This window comes from Hemicordylus capensis, chromosome 5 (genome assembly GCF_027244095.1).
Source record: "Hemicordylus capensis ecotype Gifberg chromosome 5, rHemCap1.1.pri, whole genome shotgun sequence".
NCBI lineage: Eukaryota > Metazoa > Chordata > Lepidosauria > Squamata > Cordylidae > Hemicordylus > Hemicordylus capensis.
In genome coordinates, this window is record NC_069661.1 from 124,435,086 (window position 1) to 124,454,052 (window position 18,967).

At 44.5% G+C, this 18,967-nt stretch overlaps 1 protein-coding gene across 3 annotated transcripts in view; it reads right to left on the minus strand.

Moving 5' to 3' along the window:
* CPZ (carboxypeptidase Z) overlaps positions 1-18,967 on the minus strand; it is a 49,874-nt gene that overhangs the window by 4,829 nt on the left and 26,078 nt on the right. For all 3 annotated transcript variants that reach the window (XR_008309207.1, XM_053258410.1, XM_053258409.1), the window contains exons 4-9: positions 17,659-17,868; positions 16,066-16,262; positions 13,601-13,762; positions 13,082-13,240; positions 5,127-5,262; positions 3,026-3,165 (exon numbers count right to left, since the gene is read on the minus strand). Coding sequence is in view for 2 of the 3 variants with exons in the window: in XM_053258410.1 (XP_053114385.1) it covers positions 3,026-3,165; positions 5,127-5,262; positions 13,082-13,240; positions 13,601-13,762; positions 16,066-16,262; positions 17,659-17,868 (1,004 nt within the window). In the remaining variant the exon portion in view is untranslated. The remainder of the gene's footprint in view (positions 1-3,025; positions 3,166-5,126; positions 5,263-13,081; positions 13,241-13,600; positions 13,763-16,065; positions 16,263-17,658; positions 17,869-18,967) is intronic.

Genomic DNA, 18,967 nt, shown 5'->3' on the forward strand with positions numbered 1-18,967 from the left:
GGAGACTGAAATTGGATATAGATCTTGGAGACCTGATATAGAATAATGGCTAAGAGAGTCACTCCAAGCAGTAGTGTACTGGTGGGACAGGGTATATATATGTTAAATAAATAAAAAATAAATAACAGAGTTGACAGTAAAAAATAAACAAATCCTGGGTTCAAGTCTCACCTAAAATATTAAATCATTAAATCACCTTATACAAGCCACTACTCTGCAAGCTAAAGCCCCAATCTGCAATATGGAGATAATATTACTGGCCATTTTATAGACATGTTCCAAGAATTACTGAGATAATGTATATGAAGAGTTCTTAATGAATTTCTCATAGACATTATTTCATTATTCCTTATAACAGCCCTTTAGAATGTAAAGCTCTATGTAAATGTTAGGTATCCTATCCTGTAGTTAGGGGAAAGTGTTGAGTGCAACTAATTTAAGGGGCCATTAAATTACTGAAAAGGAACTGAGGGAGGCAGGCAACAGCCTTATCTATGTTACCTATGTTAGATAACTAATATAATAGATCCTGCCCCTAACAGTACAACCTGAATTACAGGTTCTCAGTGCCATTTCCACAGTTTTGCCTTTGGTCTTTCCCAGCTTGATTTCTGCCTCTGCCTGACCACGTGATTGCTGCATTACATGTCAACGTGCTTACATATTCAAGCTGGCAAAGCAATGCTGTGTAAAGTTAAGGTTATGCTGCTGGGTCCCCAGCCAGTCATACCAAGGATAAATCATTGTGATATCTGTAATATCCAGTAATAACAACACAAATAAAGCTTGCTGGCTGAGCTTGTGTATTATTTTATTTATCTGTATGCCAAGTTTAACTTTTAATAAAATGGTACTTTCCATTTCTCTTTCAAAAAACACACACACACACACCCCCTGTGAATTATACACTCCGCTACTATAGAAACATAGGGAACCTCTATTTATCAGTCACTCTTGAGCTGGTTCCTTTCCCTGTTTCCTTCCCCCAAACAGCTCAGTATGGAGGAGAGGGGGGTTATTCATACCCTTCACCTCCTCTGGGATGATTGCACAGAACCTCGACCCTCTCTGGGAACCAAGGTGATTGCTGCTTCTTATTCCTCTCTCTCCTCATCAGCATTTCTCCTCCTTCCTGTTATATAACTCTGTGCACCTCAAACAACCCTGCAAAGGACTTCTGGTTCCCTCGAGGGCAGCCCTCTGTTCCTGTGAAAGCTCTGACAGACTCTGACCATTCCCTTCCCAACCACTGTGGCTTTCCCTGTATGCCATAAATTGCCTGGCACGCTTTGACCTCCCCACCCACTCGTTGACCTCAGGTCGTGCAGCTGTGTAAATGGAGAATTCCTCGAGAGAGCCCCATCTTTTGCAGCCACATGCAGTGGCAGCACCAGAAGGAAAATGCGGGGGGGGAGGGGGTACACAAAAGAGTCAAAGTGCTTTTTTTGGTGGGCTAGCTGTGCCCCATATGTTCGGTTTCTGAAACAGCCATGAGGGGCAAACTATGTGTCTGAAGGGGCACTTGCTTCACACTAGATCGCCACAGTACTCTGGCTGCTCAGACACAGAGATCTTATCTTGGCTGACATCCAGACTAAATTACTCCATTAAAGTCCCATTGAAATTAACAGGACAAGTTTGTGTTGGCCCGTTTCCTAAGTAATGGCTCTTTTCAGCTGACACTTTCTGCTGAAGAAGGCATCAGGCCCACTTCTAGGTCAAAACTGCCTGCTCCAATCCCAAGTTATAGAGGCCCAAGCTGGGGTGAGTTTTTATTCTAACATCTTTTCCTGTAGCTTCTATGTTTTATTGGCTTTGTTTGTTTTTAGCTTTGGTCTCATGCAGCTTGATCCTATGCATGGTCTCCTGGAACTAAGTCCCACCAAGTTCAAATATGCTTACTTATACTTAATAAGCACAAAATGCTTAATAAGCACAAAATTAGTGATTGTCTGGAAGCAAGGTAGGAGGAAAAGCAACCCAGGTTTTCTTCCTCCCTTGCTTCCACACAATCACTTCTACCCAGGTGTTCCTCTTACCTTGCTTCTATACAACCGAAAATTAGGAGCACACACAGCTCCCAAAGCCAAATAGAATACAATTTTTGATTGTGTGAATGACCTCATGGATTAATGAATTCAAACATCAGTTATACTTAACATACATCTGATATCTTCTAATATGTTGCTGCCCACCATTCAATTAAATTAATCTGTGTATACAGATTATCCCCCCCCATCAGAAGTTTAACTGTTCCCACTGATTTTCCAACACCTGAGTAATTTCTCCACTCTCCACACACTCATATGCACACAAAAAGGCAGAGAGGAATCAATGTATTAACCACTGGCTTTACAGCCTTCTCCCTCTCTGAATACCAAGCAGGTAATTCCAAATGATTACTCTTTATATACTGGCTACTCTCTAGCAGTAGTGCATAATCTGTACCTACCACGTGGGATGGTAGAGCATCTGCTTGGCATACAGAAGGTTCCAAGTTCAATCTCTGGCATCTCCAGGTAGGGCTGAGAAAAATTGCTGCCTGAAACCTTGGAGAGATGCTGTCAGTCAGAGCAGACAGACAATACAGAGCTAGATGGACCAATGGTTTGACTCCAAATAAGGCAGCTTCCTATGCCCCTCCCCTGTGAAGCACAGAGTAGTATCATCTCTTATTTGGGAACAAAAATTAACACAACTAACTGGTTTGACAGCAGGAATTTGACCACTGCTTTCCCAAGTCCTCAGCTATCTTCCCAAATATGGGAGGATGTTATATTAGAGCCATCAGCGGATTGCCTCTCACAGCTCATTTGGGAGAAAGGCAGCTGGATCCTTTGAGCAACTACAGCTACAAGTCATCCTTGGTGGACAGCTAAAAAAGAAAGAAAGAAAGAAAGAAAGAAAGAAAGGAAGGAAGAAAGAAAGAAAGAAAGAAAGAAAGAAAGAAAGAAAGAAAGAAAGAAAGAAAGAAAGAAAGAAAGAAAAAGAGAGGGAGAAATAAGTCACAAACAAGGAACTCTACCATTTCCATGAACTTCAGGAGGGCTTCTTTGTTTTCATGCCAGAGTGAATACAGTTCTTCTTCCAGGGGGAACTTCTCACACCCAAGCTCCAAAGTAATTTCAAAGCAGTTTGTATGCAGGTAATTAAAATCTGCCATTCCTAGAAAGAAGAATAGTGAAAGATTCATTGAAGACCTATCAAAAGTGTCAGTATTGATAATAATTAGAAATGATAGCACAAACATTGGGGGCATTTTCACATGACACTCAAAATGCCTTTGAGGCTCCAAAGGTTTATTTGTGTGCATGTGTGAATGTGGGACAGAAAACAGAAATGGCACTGATAAATAGAAGTACATTAAATCAATGTAGGTTTTACAGTCGCCTTTTAATCATGTGAAATGCAAACAGTAATCTTAGTAGGGATTAGCAGAACCATTAGGTTCTGCTCTGAAAATTTTTGGCAGCAAGCAAGATTAATTAATTCAGCCAGCAGTTTGGAGTGGATTGCAGTATCCGGAATGGATTCTATATTCTATTCTGGGCGCGTGCATGCTCCAAGGCCTCTAAGGTGCCAAGTGATAGCAGCAGTTGTGCACAAAGGTTGGTGCACAGTAGGCCTTATGGAAAACAAGAGGGGGCCTCCTTTAAGCTATGCTAGGCCTCTTTTAATTTGCTCCGAGGCCTCCATTGCACCAAGCCAGCAGCAATATCACTGCTAACTGTACATAGCAAACTGGAGGCAAACTAGAGGCCGTCAAACATAGACGTGTGTCTAGCACAGCTAGGAATGGTCTTGCCTAACTACATCTATTTCCAGAATTTCCAATCTGCAAAACAATTATTCTGATTGCATATCACAAGTTCAAGTTCAGTATGTTACTCAATTTCACTATGAAGTTCCCAAGCTAACTGCCTTGATTAGCAGCTTAAACCATCACAACCTCCAAGCTGATTTCAGCCCACTAGCAAGGGAGATGTGTAGATGAACCACCAGGCACTCAGCAGACCACCAGCAGAGCCTGCCCATAACTGTAAAGCTAGAGGTGTTCTTAAACACACAGCTGGCCACTGAGTGAGGTCATTCACACAATCAAAAACTATGTTTTACCTGGGTTTGGGAGCTGTGAGTGCTCCAATCCAATTTTTGGATGTGTGGAAGCAAGGTCAGAGGAAAACTTGCATAGAAGTTACTGTGTGGAAGCAAATTAGGAGGGAAAGCTACCCAGGTTTTCCTCCTACTTTGCTTCCACACAACCAAAAATTGGGAGCACACACAGCTCCCAAACCAGGGTAGAACACAATTTTTGTTTGCGTGAATGACCTCAGTATGTGGTTGGAGAGCTATGTTTGGATTCAGGGGTGGAGTCACCATTGGGCGAATGGGTTCAACGGCCCCGTGGCTCCGTTTGGAACTGAAATTGGCCCAGACTGTGTTGGCAGCACGGCCAGAGTGACTCTTCCTTCCTTAAAGGCAGGGAGAGCCACTCCTGGTCTCACGGCCAATGCAGCAGGGCCGATCGATCTCCCTCCCAAACGGGGCCACATGGCCCCGTTTAGAAGAGAGAATGGCCTGCGCTGCATTGGCAGTATGGCCGGAATGGCTCTCCCTGCCTTTAAGGCAGGAAGAGTCACTCCGGCCCGTGCTGCCCAACACAGTGCGGGCTGATCTCCCTTCCATAAAGGGCCATGTGGGCCAGCTCGGGAGGAAGACCATGCCCCTGGGCCTGACGTCAGACACAGGGGAGTGGCTAGCTGGGTCCCCGCGTCTGATGTCAGATGTGGGGGGCAGGGCTAGGGGGCTGTGGCGGCTGCACACAGGCCACTGCCAGCCTCCCTACACTTCTGTTTGGATTGGTGGGTCACCAACTACAAAATCCTACATCAGCACATTTGGCCAGCACTGCTACCTGCTTTAACTTCATTGGCATTATAGTACCAAAGAGTACTATAATGCCAAGAGTACTCACAGACTTTTAGAAGTGGTTATTATAATTTACTTATATGACAATAATGTGTGGGAGCTATGACTTCCCCAACTTAGGATTTCCCCTTCTGATGATTAAGATTATAAGCTTCAAACAATTTGCAGTGTAATCAAATTACTAATGAGATATTTACCTCCAGTAAAGCTGTACCATTCAGCACCATTTATGATCCCTCCTCGTTTCACAAAATTTCCACCACAACGGAGTTCTGATTTGTCTGAGATACCAGGGTGTGCATCTGCATAGGCTTTAGACAGCAATTTGAACATCTAAAAAGAAAATGTTGGGTTCTATCTACTTCAGTTGATTAGATAGTGTACACATTTTTTGTTTTGCCTTAATAGAAACTTTGGACTAATTCACACTTGCTGCCGGTGGCCCCACATGGATGGCTCAAAAGTGCACAGGGCCACCACAGGGTCATGGCCACATGGAGACACCATTATGTGAACCTCTGGGTTCCACAGGACCAGACTCTCAGCATCATAGTTCTCATGTGAAGAGAGACCCCGATTCCACCCACCCTGCATACACAGGAGTAACCAGAACTTCCAAGCAGTCTATGGGCTGCAGAACAGCTCCTCTGGATGTCTGTGAGAGAAGTAGTAAGGCTCTGATTACTGCCATTCAGACTGCAACCTTGTCAGAGGTCTCTAGCTCTTCAAGAACACCAGTGGTGTCACTATCATAAGTCAGAGACTTTTATTCAAATGAGAGATTCATTTTTAGACACCTAGCAGATGCTCAAAAAGTTTCACTGAAACATCTGGACCAGGGGCTCCCAACCGGTGGTACTCCAAATGTTGCTAAACTACAAATCCCATCATCCCCAGCTACCATTTATTGTGTCTGGGCATTATGGGAGTTGGAGTTTGGCAGCATATGGGGTACCACCAGTTGGGAACCCCTGATCTGAACTGATTATGAATCAAATGACTGGTGCATTCCTCCTGGTGTCCTGCTTTCTGAGTATGAGCTGCTGAGTAGAATTCCAGTTCATAAAGTCTCAGTCCTTGAGCTTCTGGTCTCTTTTTAGTGGGCAAAGAATAAGATTTTGTGTTATTCTGCAGTTTCTTAACCATCAATTTCAACAGAAAGCCTGGAACAGTGAGATTTTCTGCCAGATGTCAAATAGCAAAATTTATGAACTAGAAAAGAACTCGAAATGAAAAAAATAAGTGGAATACAATTTTTTAAATTATATATCTTATATTGTGTAGAACACCCATTACTACACATGCAGCCTCTCAGTTCAAACACAGGTAACCCTTTTCACTCCCACCTGCCCCTCCAGAGAGAGAACTCTTATTCATTTTACTCATTAGCTATTGTTCTATGAGTAAACACCTTCATCGGCATTCAATATAATACAAAGAATATACAATGAATATGTATATACCACTTCCTACAAAAGTTCCCAAAGAGCTTTACATAGATATAAATAAATGTCAAAAATGGCTCCCTATCCCCAAAGGGCTCACAATCTAAAAACGTAATAAAAACTAGACACCAGCCATTGGAGGGATGCTGGAGGGATGGATAGGGCCAGTTGCTTTCCCTCAGCTCAATAAAGAGAACCACCACTTTTATAAGGTGCCTCTTTGCTCAGTTAGCAGGAATAGGGGCGTAACTATAATAGGGCAAGAGAAGACAATTGTCTGGGGGCCCACTGCCTTGGGAAGCCCCCCAGAGGCAAGTCACATGACTGAATCCCCCAGCCACACACCCGCCCAGGCTTCCTTCAGTTGTATACATCCTCCCAAATTGATGTGGGTGTTAAGACCTGGAGCTATCAGAACAGCATGTCTTTCTCTAGTACCATTAAATGACTTGCATCGTCCACAATTTACAAAACCTTTTAAAAAATAATTTAGGATGATGTTCTATTGTGGTACATAGGACACACACACACACACACACACACACACACACACACACACATAAATGCAGTGAAGCAAATCACTCATTATATATATATGGCAATGAGCAAATCATTCAGTTATAAAGCAAATCACTAAATAGACTATACAACCTTGCCTGCATCTGGGGATGATTTGCAAGTGTGGTTCAAAAGGGGAGGCAAGTGCTCCCTGGACAAGTAGCCAACCCCCACCTGTCCCCTATTTCTATTTCACAAATCTAATATGAGGGACCCAGCTCACTCTCCCATAAATACATTTTGCCTCTCCTGTGTTCCCCCCCCAATAATTTTCTGCTGCCACCACTGACTATCTGAGAGCTAATTAACATTCTGGTGGGATGCACATGAGCTACATGGGGCTAAAAAAGAACAAAGAGATTAGAAAAGGAGAATATTACAATGAGAGAAACTATCAATACATTTCCAGCAACCTCTTTCAGCTGAGGTGTTAATAAAGAGTGAGCAGCTGTCCTCTAGTTCATAGGAACATAGGAACATAGGAAACTGCCATATCCTGAGTCAGACCATTGGTCTATCTAGCCCAGTATTGTCTTCACAGACTGGCAGCGGCTTCTCCAAGGTTGCAGGCAGGAACCTCTCTCAGCCCTATCTTGGAGATGCTGAAAGGGAGGGGACTTGAAACCTTCTGCTCTTCCCAGAGCGGCTTCATCCCCTGAGGGGAATATCTTGCAGTGCTCACATATCAAGTCTCCCATTCATATGCAACCAGGGCAGACCCTGCTTAGCTATGGGGACAAGTCATGCTTGCTACCACAAGACCAGCTCTCCTCTCCTTCAGAGAGTTCAGGAGTGTAACAAGCAGGGAGTGGACCCATGTTCACACAGTGAACACAGGTGGCCTCCACCCTTGCAGCAGTGCACTCCATGGTGGTGTGCACATGCACACACATGCACACCTTCACTCACTCCCCCCATGCCCCCCTCCAGCTGGCCACCCACCTGGCTGGCACCCCTGCCGTCACCACTGCCACATCCACCTCCTGCCACCCAGCTCCCAGGACTGCACTCCTTCCCTCTGCCCATCAGGGGCATTTGCGCCCCCTCCTATCAGCTGGGAGCCCAGCCAATGGAAGGAGGACGGGCCTGGGAGACAGGAGAGTGGCCAAAGGAGGCAGCCAGTGGATGATGGCCTGTGGCGGTGGCGGTGGGAGCTCCAGCCAGTTGGAGGGGGGAAGAGGGATCTCGGCGGCTCTCCCAGACACAGGGAAGTTTGGGTTTTTTGAACCTGTCTGCCCTATGAGAGCTCTACTCCTACTCTAGTTTCAAGTACAATGGAACACAATCCATTTTCTGGATACTTAAGTCTGATTTTGGACCTGGTCAAGACATGGAGACTACACTTATGGTCCTGATCAAGAAACACAGTATACACAGCCTGCTAGCACGGTCTCAGTCTTGCAAGGTTGGCACTGGAGGTCAGTATCACAGGGCGGTGGCCAAGGCTCCAAGGCCTTCAGAAGGGCCACTGACAGTCCATGAGATTAACTCTGTGCCTATAGCTTTTGCGCAGTGTTGGTGGAGCAACTCTCTGTCACCTGTCTCCCATCCAGCGAGTTAAGCAACAATAACAACAACCCCCTAGGCCCCACAGAGGGCAGTTTGCCACAAGCTCCCTGAAACCAGAAGCCAGCTCTCCAGTATTAGCATTGCCTCACCCCTCTCCCTTCAGCTGAGGCTGGGACTTCTGTCCGGCCGGGTAGTTTTTGTGCCATTTTTTGTTTTACATCTGTGCCTGGTCAGCAACTGTATGAGGATGCTTAGTTATTCTTTTCTTACAATATTATTATGAATGACCATTCCACATCTGTGTCTAAACTGCCATTCAGAGTAATCTGTATGTGAACCACACACTTGAACAGCAAAAGCTTCTGATTAGTGGCTTCTCCTGCACTTTTCCTAGGATGTGAAATGCTTTCAGGCTCGTCGTTTCGTTGCACAAAGCTGGCTGAAGTAACGAATGCCCATTCCAGGGTACCTCTTTTCTCTCAGCACAAACTCAAATGGCTTCTGTATCGGCCCTAGTCTCATGTCAGTAGTACTAGACTGCAGATATTCTGCTAACAGAGCCTGAAAAACCTTACAGAAGGGCAGTCAGCTGTGCATGTGCCGAGCGAAAATATTCTGGTGGTGAAGTGTCTGTGTGGGAGAAACCAGCAAATGTTATGGAGTCGTGAAGGGTCACATGTGCCATAGAGATTAAGAGGTGGAGACAACAAGGCCCTGAGTACTTGTGACTGAGCAGTCAAAGAAGGGACTGCAGCTCCAATGGAGCCTCTGGCTGAGGGCTAGGCAGGCTGCAACAGCAAGGAGAGGCAAACCTACTCTCTTTGCATGGCACATTTCGTCCTGGGTGAGGGGACCCTGTTGGGTCTGAATGCGGAGAATAGTGTTCCAGATTGAACAACGCACAAGAGCAGCAGATGAAGCAGACAGCAGTGCATCTACTAATATGTGTGAAGTTTCACCTTGTGTACCGTATATTGGGAGGTCTACTTTGCAGAGCACCCAGAAATAGCAACAGAGAATGCTCAAGTGGCTGACATTTGTTTCCCATGCTTCTAGTTTTCTTGCAAAGGGGAAGGTTCTGTGCTTCACCTACAACCCAGTTCATGTACTATCATGCAAACAGCTTCCCCTTTTTGCACAAGGATTAGAAGCAGGTAAAGGGAATGTGTGCATAGCCACCTAATGGCACCGCAGGGAAGTAACTTGCCTAGGGAGCTGGAGATTGCTAGGGATTCAAATTCCTGCTGGTCTGTTTCCCAGACTATGGGAAACACCTATATCGGGCACCAGCAATATAGGAAAATGCTGAAAGGCATCATCTCATACCGTGCGGGAGATGGCAATGGTAAACCCCTCCTGTATTCTACCAAAGAAAACCACATGGCTCTGTGGTCGCCTGGAGTCGACACCAACTCAATGGCACAACTTTACAACTTTAAAGGGGATGTGCAGCTAACTCATACAATCGCTGCTGCTGCTGCTGCTGCTGCGGTATAAAGTGACTATAAAAAGTGAGAGAATGTGATTAGTTTCTGCTGGGCACTCAGATTAAAATCTGACACAGGACAAAGTATTCATGCCGAAAGATATCAAGGCTTGGTTTAATCCAGAATTCACTAGAACTGAGAACCAGAATCCATTTCCAGTGCAAGGGCTCAGCCCTAGAATGTCACGCAATAATGAGAGGTTGCCTCTGAGCAAGTGTAGAAAGTATTTTCTTCTCCTATGAATAACCACAGTACAACCCACACATCCAGAACTGGAAGGCAAGGCTTCCAAACTATCAGGTGCAGGTGCCAGGCTGCCATAGGCTCCAGAATGTCTTACACATGGTCAGATCACTGGGTTCCTGCCTCATTCCCTGAGATTCCTTGCCTCCACCTTCAAGGCATGGGAGGGCAGATGGTCTTGTGGTAGCAAGCATGAATTGTTCCCTTTGCTAAGCAGGGTCTGCCCTAGTTTGCATTTGAATGGGAGACTACACATGAATACCAAACAATATTCCCCTTAGAGGGGATGGAGCTACTCTGGGAAGAGCAGAACGTTCCAAGTTCCCTCCCTGGTGTCGCCAAGTTAGGGCTGAGAGAGACTCCTGCCTGCAACTTTGGAGAAGATGCTGCCAGTCTGTGTAGCAGGCAATACTGAGCTAGATGGACCAATGGTCTGTCTCAGGATACGGATTCAGCTTCCTATCTTCCCATCTTCACCACCCACACCAACATTTCCAGTGCAAAGTGCCAATTTATCTCTATGGAGCTATCCACTTCCATTGACTGGAGGGTAGGACCAGGAAAGAAGTAATGGGGAAGGGAGTGAGAGGGGAAAACTACACATGGCTGCCCTGAGCAGGAGTTCTTGAAATTGTCTCACCAAAGATGCCTGAGTGTGGGGCCGCCTAACTTTCACTGAGCTCACTTGTCCACAGACACTTGATCGCGAGTTGTCCTTTGCAGTGGGAAGAGAACTGGGCTGCCAATAATACCCCTGTCTCTAGCAGAAACTGCACACAATGGCAATTCAGCCTCAGGCAGAGCTACCACCAATGCCTCCTGGAAATTAATCGGCCTCTGTACTGAGTGCCACTTGCACAACTTCTCTTTTTAGAAATTAGGTACTAAAAAGGCAAGACTAGATCTAGAACTTTTGAATGGAAAAGGCCAGAACAAGCCTATTCATATTAGCTAACTCTCAGGAGTGTACTTAGGTAATTCTGGCACCCGGACCGCCCTGGCGTGAGCTGCCCCCCCCCGGCATGAGGCCCCCCCCGAAACCTACTCTTGGGCGCCTCCTGCTGCACTGAACCTCCACTGTTGTTGTTTTGAATTTCAGACACCTCTCCGGCTGCTGCCACTGCTGCTGCCGGCGGGGAGGAGAAGGACTGCTCAGCTCAACCCCCGGCAGCCACCCTTTGGCCATGCGGCAGCTGAAATAAAACAACAACAGAGGTTCAGCATGGTGGGGTGGGCATGGGGTGGCAGGCGCGGGGTGGCTGCAGGAGGCCCCCCACGGACCTTGGCCCCACGGACTGGGGCCCCAAGGTCCAGGGGTTAGAGCACCTCTGCTGATTCTCATACAGCATAGCTCAGGAAAAAACAGGGAGAGGAGGCAGAAGTCTGAAGGAAAGATAGAGCTGAGGAAAGGTGAGGACAATGGAATGGGAATTAGAGGGAAACACTCATACTGTATATTGTTGGTGGAAGAAAGGTGGTAGGAGAGACCAGCATGCCGGGTAACCTAAGAGACCAGCTGGTACTACTACTACTAATGAATATGTACCTCTTTTTAACAGAGCTAAGAGACAGGCTGGCTGAAGGAGGTAATAGCGTGAAAGGCTGGAACTTTCCTCAGCAATTGGTGGTGGAATCATGGGGCTGAAAACAAGAGTTGCAACCCACAAAAGGAGTCTGCCTTTTAAGAAGCTGCCTCCACAGAGGTATGCATTGCACTATCCCCTTTCCCACTGATGTTCTGCAATAGGGATACTTATTGGTTAAACTTCTTTTTCTGAATAACTTTACATGGTTTGCCCTTCTAAATACCACAAACATTTGTTGCCTGATAGCACCTAAACACTGGGACTTAAAAAGCTGCCAAAGGAAACTATATCATGCTGTAACTTCAACAAAGCATCTGCACAAAGTATAAATCTTTGCTAAATCATAGACACCATCCTGCAACATAATACTTGTTTGTTATCATGATTCCAGTCATGATTCCAGTCATACTAAATTCCTACAGTCTGCTGGAGCGGGGTAGGGGTGTGTGTGTGTGTGGGGGGGGGTGTTCCAGTGGCCTTGCTCACCTCAGTATAAAAATAATTACTGTGAGAGGTGGGAAGTGAGAAAACGGCAGTGTATTTTAAAATGTCCCAGAAGGAGAAAGCTGAACATTTAATCCTAGGTAGATTTACCTGGAAGCAAATCCCACTGGTTTCCAAGTAAAAATACTTCCAGTTGCAGCCCCAGTTGAAAGCAATGATTTGTGCGTCTTCTGACAGACTTAATAAGCAGGCCATCACTGCCCCCTTCTGCCATATTTTTGTTTTGCTCAGAGCTGCTCTTTGCTTCTCTTTGCTGTTTCTGTGGACAATTATTTGAACTTCCTGGGACAGTTTTGAGACCAAATAATGAGCAGTATCCAACCATTTTCTTCTCAAATACTACAGGCCTTAGTCTAAACTGCAAAGCATGTGCACACGGTGAGTCATTCAGAGAAGTATAATTAGAGCTTTGCAGTTACATCATACAGTTCTTACAGCTATGTCAAACATTCGTACAGGCTCAACATTTGTACCAAAGATGTTCAAAATGCAGACCTTGACAAATTTCCTTTGGATCTAGGAGCCAGCCCAAAATTTATGAGCCAGACAATGGCCACTTGATGAAATTACTAGACTTAGTAATGGACACTGTGGAGGGCAAAGGTAAATGGGCTCCTCTTTATCCCCTGCCCTGTACAAGAAAGATGTATAGAACAGAAACAGGGCTGCCTGGGACAAATAAAGATTTTATTAAATATCTCTGAATATCGGAGTCTAGGTACCACAGTTAAATTTCAATATACCATGATGACTGTATATTGTCATCTGTAAATCCCGTGCCTGGGATCAAGCCCTACTAAATGGTTCATTGTCACATTACCTTCTCATCAGGGGTGGGAGAGAACATTTTCTCTTCTAGTGGATGCACTGAATAGTCAAAAGGGTAAGAAACCACCAAATCACCTCCATGGAGACTGGCAGACAGTACAAACGGGATGGACCTAATCCACTTCATAACAGCTTTTGTCTCAGGGGCTACCTGAAGAACATTTAAAAATAATCACATGATGACAGCAACACATTTAAGGTGATCTCATTAAGACATATTAATATAAAACATAGCATGGAGTTAGACTATCTAATCACTAGAAGATTTGATGAAAGGTCTTTGTAAAATAAGGTATTGTGATCATCCATGAAGTTAAAGATTGAGGTCATTTTGTTATGCAATAATAAAAGTAACATTTAACTTTGTACCATTCCACACTAGATCTCGCAGATGTGTACAAAAAGAGGCTTTCACATTTTGGCCCTCAGAATCTAAGAATATTGTTGAAGTACAGTTGGAACTTACGTTAATGTCAATAGTATACTTTTGATAAACTTTTATAATTCATACCTTTCCCCACCAGTAAGATTGTGGAATGAGGAGGTGGTCAGTACGTGCCCCTCTGATCCTTAATAATCGATAAGCTTCCGATGTCAAATCTGGGAAGTTCCTGTTAAGATCAAGATTCTGAGCTGTTTGTCTCCCATTCGTCCATCCATTGTAGCCAGCTCCCTAGTTAGCATTATTATTTTATTACTATTATTGTTGTTGTTTAATGATTTTTTATCCCACTTTTTATTAAAACAAAAAGTAGTGTATAGGTAAAACACAAAAAGGTCACAACAAAACCATATTCTGAAATAAAAATATAACACAAGAAGCCATAAAATCACAAAAAAGGAGTAAGCTGGCAAAACAGAAAATGTTTCTTGGTTCCTTTTAAAAACCATAGCTAACATAGCATGCAGCACAACACTGATAGTGAGAGATCCCATCCTTGCTGCTATGCAGCTTTAAAACACACACCCATGCTATTTGTGGAGGTGGGGTGTTCTGCTCTCTCAGAGTGTTGTGTGATTGCACAATGTGAACCCTTCATCCATTATTCCTAATATAAGAAGTGGCTCACCATGCAATCACACAATGGTCCGAGGGAGCAGAGAACCCAACTACACAAACAGTGCATGCATGTGTTTTAAAGCTGCACAGCAGCAAGGGTGGGATCTTTCTCTGTCAGTGATGCATTGCGTGATATGTAAGCCATCATGAGGGGGCCATTCAGGTATCTCTGGGCAGGGAACCCCATAACTGTGGGGGCCACCCCTGAGAAAGCCCTGCCAGGGCTTGCCTGCTAATGAGGTACAGCGACAGCATTAGGAATAATAACCACCATATAGGAAATGCCCTTGTCCTGTTTGCAGTTCTAGGATGAATTACAGCAGAAGACCCGCAGCTTGGCTGCTTAAAGGAGTCAAAAGAATAAGAAACTACCAATCACCGCATAAATGGTCAGAAGTTTCATAGAGCTGAAGGTCATCTAGCCCCTCTTCCTGACAAACAAGCAGAATTATTCACACATTAATCTTCCCTGCCCCATAGAGTCAATTGTTCTATATGACCCAGTTAAAAAGCCCAGTCACTTGTTACCAGACAAAAGCAAAATAGGTTTACAGACTGAAAAGAAATTTCTGAACATTTTTGTAGGAATATGCAAAATGTTTTGAGCTCAAAACGGGCCATTTTGAGTGTTCCAAGCTCAAAACAAAATGACCCAGTTTTGAGTCGAAACATTTCAAGTGTTTCAAGCACCGTTTTGGAGGACTTTATCTGGGGAGGTCTGGTCTACTGATTTGGGTTGGCAGGTAGAGCAGGTCTCCGCTCTGGACCTGGTGCATTGGCCCACCTTGGAGGAATGGTCTACTCACTGTGTGAGGTGGGTAGACCAAGCCTCCACCCCAGACTTCACATGTCAGCCTACCTCGGAGTCTAGGCAGGTAAACCAGTCCTCCAAGGTGGGCCAATGCACTAAGTCTAGAGCAAAGGCCTGGTCTATCCACCAGCCCCAATCTCTCCACCAGCTCTCCCCAGAAAAACAGCCTTCCAAAATGGTGCTCAAAACACGCAAAAAGTTTCAAGTTTGTTTTGTCAAAACAGCTGGCTTGGCCACTGTTTTGATGAACCTTTTGAGCATTTTACATTGCGTTTCAAGCTTGAAACAAAACGCAAAATCTGTTTCATGCTCATCCCTACTTTTTTTATATATGAACTCACACATGGGCACAAGACATCACCTTTCCTAGCCATGGCTTTTCCATCCCATGAAAATAGCCAAACAGGACACAAGTGAATAGGTAATGAATGTGGATTCAAAAATGCTTTTTAGCTTTTTAAAAAGCTAAAAAAGAAAAGAAAAGATAGAAAGATCAACTATGGCTGTGTTTTCACAACCATGGCAAGCACAGTTAAAGAGTTAACCATGATCACTGAGCCCCGTGTGATCCCACAGAGCATGTCACAAGAACCTAGAATTTCCAGGCAATCCTGGTCAAACTACTGTGGTTAACTGCATTTAACCAGGATAGATAACTAGGATCAGATCAGTTCCTAGTTATAGATCCTGGTTAAATGTGATTTAACTATAGTGGTTTGACTGGGATTGCCAGGAAATTCTGGATCCTCACATCACACTCAGCAGAAGCATGTGGGGCTCAGCAATTGCACTTAATGCTTTAACTGCTCTCACAGTGGTCATGAGAATGTGGTCTATATAAACGTTTTTTCTTACAAAGGGTATTTATACCAATAAAAATCTGTTAAGTTTGGGATCAAGAAGGTGCATTCAAGGGCTTGGGCATACCCAATGGGATTGTTTCCTTTTAAAATTTGAACACTTTAGACCTTGCCCTGCCTTTTCACAAACTGCTTTGGAAAGTCCACACAGTTTCAAAAGTGGCTCATTGATATATTATTATTTGTCACCACACCATCATCATCTTAAATGTTCTACCCTAACCTATAGCCTGTGGGATATTTACCTCTTCTGCTGCAAGTTCATATCCATCTGGATTCATGGAAGGGAGGAGGTGAATTCGAGTGTTGTTGATCAACGTTTGGATCCGAGAGTTCCCAAGAAGATATTCAGAGCACAGGTATTGGGCAAGATAGATCAATAATTCTTTCCCCACAACTTCATTTCCATGTATGTTGCCAATGTATTTAAACTCTGGCTTAACTGTGAAGAGATCAGCCAGGATACATTTTATTTGGATGGCTTTCAAGATATATGAAGAAGGTGGCTGCTAAGCTGGGAAAGGGCTCATTGGCCATTGTGCCTTTGGACACAGTGTCTGACATGAACTGCCAAAACAGCTGCACGATAGCCATGGGCAGACATTTGATCTTTTGCTGACAGGTGAGAGGAGAGGGGAGGGGAGGGGAGAGGAGAGGAGAGGAGAGGAGAGGAGAGGAGGCAGACTGAATATAGACACTTTCCCAAGAGCTTAGTCAATCAGAGAAGTAGGAAACCAAAGCATGGTACTGGAGGGAGGGGAAAACATGAAGTATGAATATGTCACAAGTGAAGTGATCCACAGTAATTTGACACACACATTTCTGTAAATATTGTAGTAACCACAGACTGCTATTAGTACAGCTAGCGCCAAGTATGAGGGGACACCCCCCCCCAGCATGGTGCCATCTGGTGGGCCCTCCCTACCTTTATGGACCACCCTCCCCTCATCTTGGGGTTGGGTATAGCAGAAGACATGAGTTTCTGTTTTTCACCCACATTCACTATCACATCTGCCACCAAGGTACAGGGAAGAATGCCCACCTAGCCTGAGGCTAATTGCTTGCTGGATTCAATCACCCCCTGGTGGTCTAGGGCAGGCATAGAGTGCCCCCGCCCCCAGTGCTTTGGAAACAGCAGCTGGCCAAGGATGCATTTGAGTATGCCCCTTGCAAAAAATGGTTTCATAGAGGATTTCAAATTACTCCAATTTTTTAAAAAGAGGGGAGAGGTGAGGCGAGGAGAGGAGAGAGTCAGACTGAATATAAACACTTTCCAAGAGCTCAGTCAACTAGGCTCTGCCTCACTGCATGTTTTTGGTATTATGGGAATCATTTGCTTTTGCTTCTTTTCAGAAAGGCAATTGATTTCTCAGGGCATTCATTCTCCTCATCCGGAATCCAATTAAATGAAGCCACTGGTGAAAGAACAGTGACTGAACCAGCTCCTTGCTGGTTCAAACCAGCTCCTTGCTGCTGGAACAGCATTTTTTGTTGCACAAGGGGAGACAAATCTTTGGTGATTCCCCTCCTTTACTCTCCATCTCTGACAATGTATTTTGAGGAGGCACAGAGGGAGGGAGGAGGCATCCCCCAAAATGCCCCATCCCTCACACAACAGAAAATAGTTCTGCCAACATGGCATTGGTCTAGATGTCGGCCCGTGCACTTTGTCCTTTGAGGTCCGGTGGCATAGTTCTTCCCTTGCTCTCTCACTTCCCCTCCAGACTAAACTATGCCATCTATACACTTTTCAGGAGGAGTCTTCCCACTTTGCTATGATTCAAGCCATGTCAATAGCCTGACCAACCCTTATATAGTTCTGTACATCAGTTACTCACGCAATTCATGTTGTCCAGGGCTGGTAGAAAACTCAACCACAAAGAGGTCTTTCCCTTCAAAGCTGCGGCCAATACTATACATCTTGGCAATGTGGGAACATCTGGACACCACCTTTTTTAATACTCTCACCATTTCAGGGAATGAGTGATGGGTGAACTGAATGAATGTAGGTGCTTCACTGGCAGCATCTTCCAAAAATTCAGTTTCCCCTGCAAGTAAAAAAAGTTAGCATAACAAAGTTAGCTCACTAATGTTGATGCACTTGTTGCAGATGATTGCACATCTGAGAACGTACCGTTTCACAAATGACTGACACAAAGAAATAAACTATGGCCAGGTTCAGACAACTGCCCAAAAGCAAGTCAGAGGGAACAGGAGGGTCCTGAGAAGGGCAGGCTCCCAGTGCAAGTCAGTACTTTCATGTCATGTGAAGCCACCAATGTTGGGTTCCCCCTGCCACTTGACATTTGTAATTAAGAGTTGAAGTTGGGTGGAGAAGTTGGATGGAGGGAACTCAACAATGGCTACCAGACATTTGCAGGTTCAGATATCACAAAATTAACCAAACTTGTAGCTCACAGCAGAAGCACATGATTTCCAGGAACCTCTGGTTCCCTCCAATTTACCTTCAGGCAGTCATCTGAACCCACCCTATCTGTCTAAATAAAACACAATAGCCAAATTGTATGGAAATTCTTGGTTTTTATTTTGGGATCACACTTACCACTAAGTATTAACCTTAATTAAAGGTTACCACTTAACCTAATTTAAAAGTTCTTACCGTTAAAGCCCTGAATAGCTTATGTCTGGGTTACCTTGGAGAGCACCTTGTTCTGCATGATCCTTACTGCACATTAAGGCTGTGTGGAAAGGTCTGCCTCCAGCTGCCACCAGTTTGTCTGGTGATGACTCAGGATCAGGCCTTCTTCAGAAAAACTCCTAAGTTGTGGAATGCACTCCCCATAGAAATCGGAGGCATAACTACATTACAGGCCTTCAAGAGAGTCCTTAAGACTTACTTTTTTGATCTGGCCTTCCAGGGTTTTTTAAAACTGTTTTTTAATCATTTCAAACTGTTTTTATTGTTTTAGTTTTTGATTGTTTTGTTTTTGATTATGCTTCTATTTTGCTTGTTGTGAACTGCCCAAAGCTAATAGATGGGGCGGTACAGGAAATATGGTAAATATATAAATAAATAATTCTAGGATTGGTAATTTTAAAACATGAATGCATTGCTGATGGTGTGCGGAGGATTTGTAGCTAGAGAATCCAGCTTAGTTTTCCAGCACTCTGCCTTTTCCTGATACA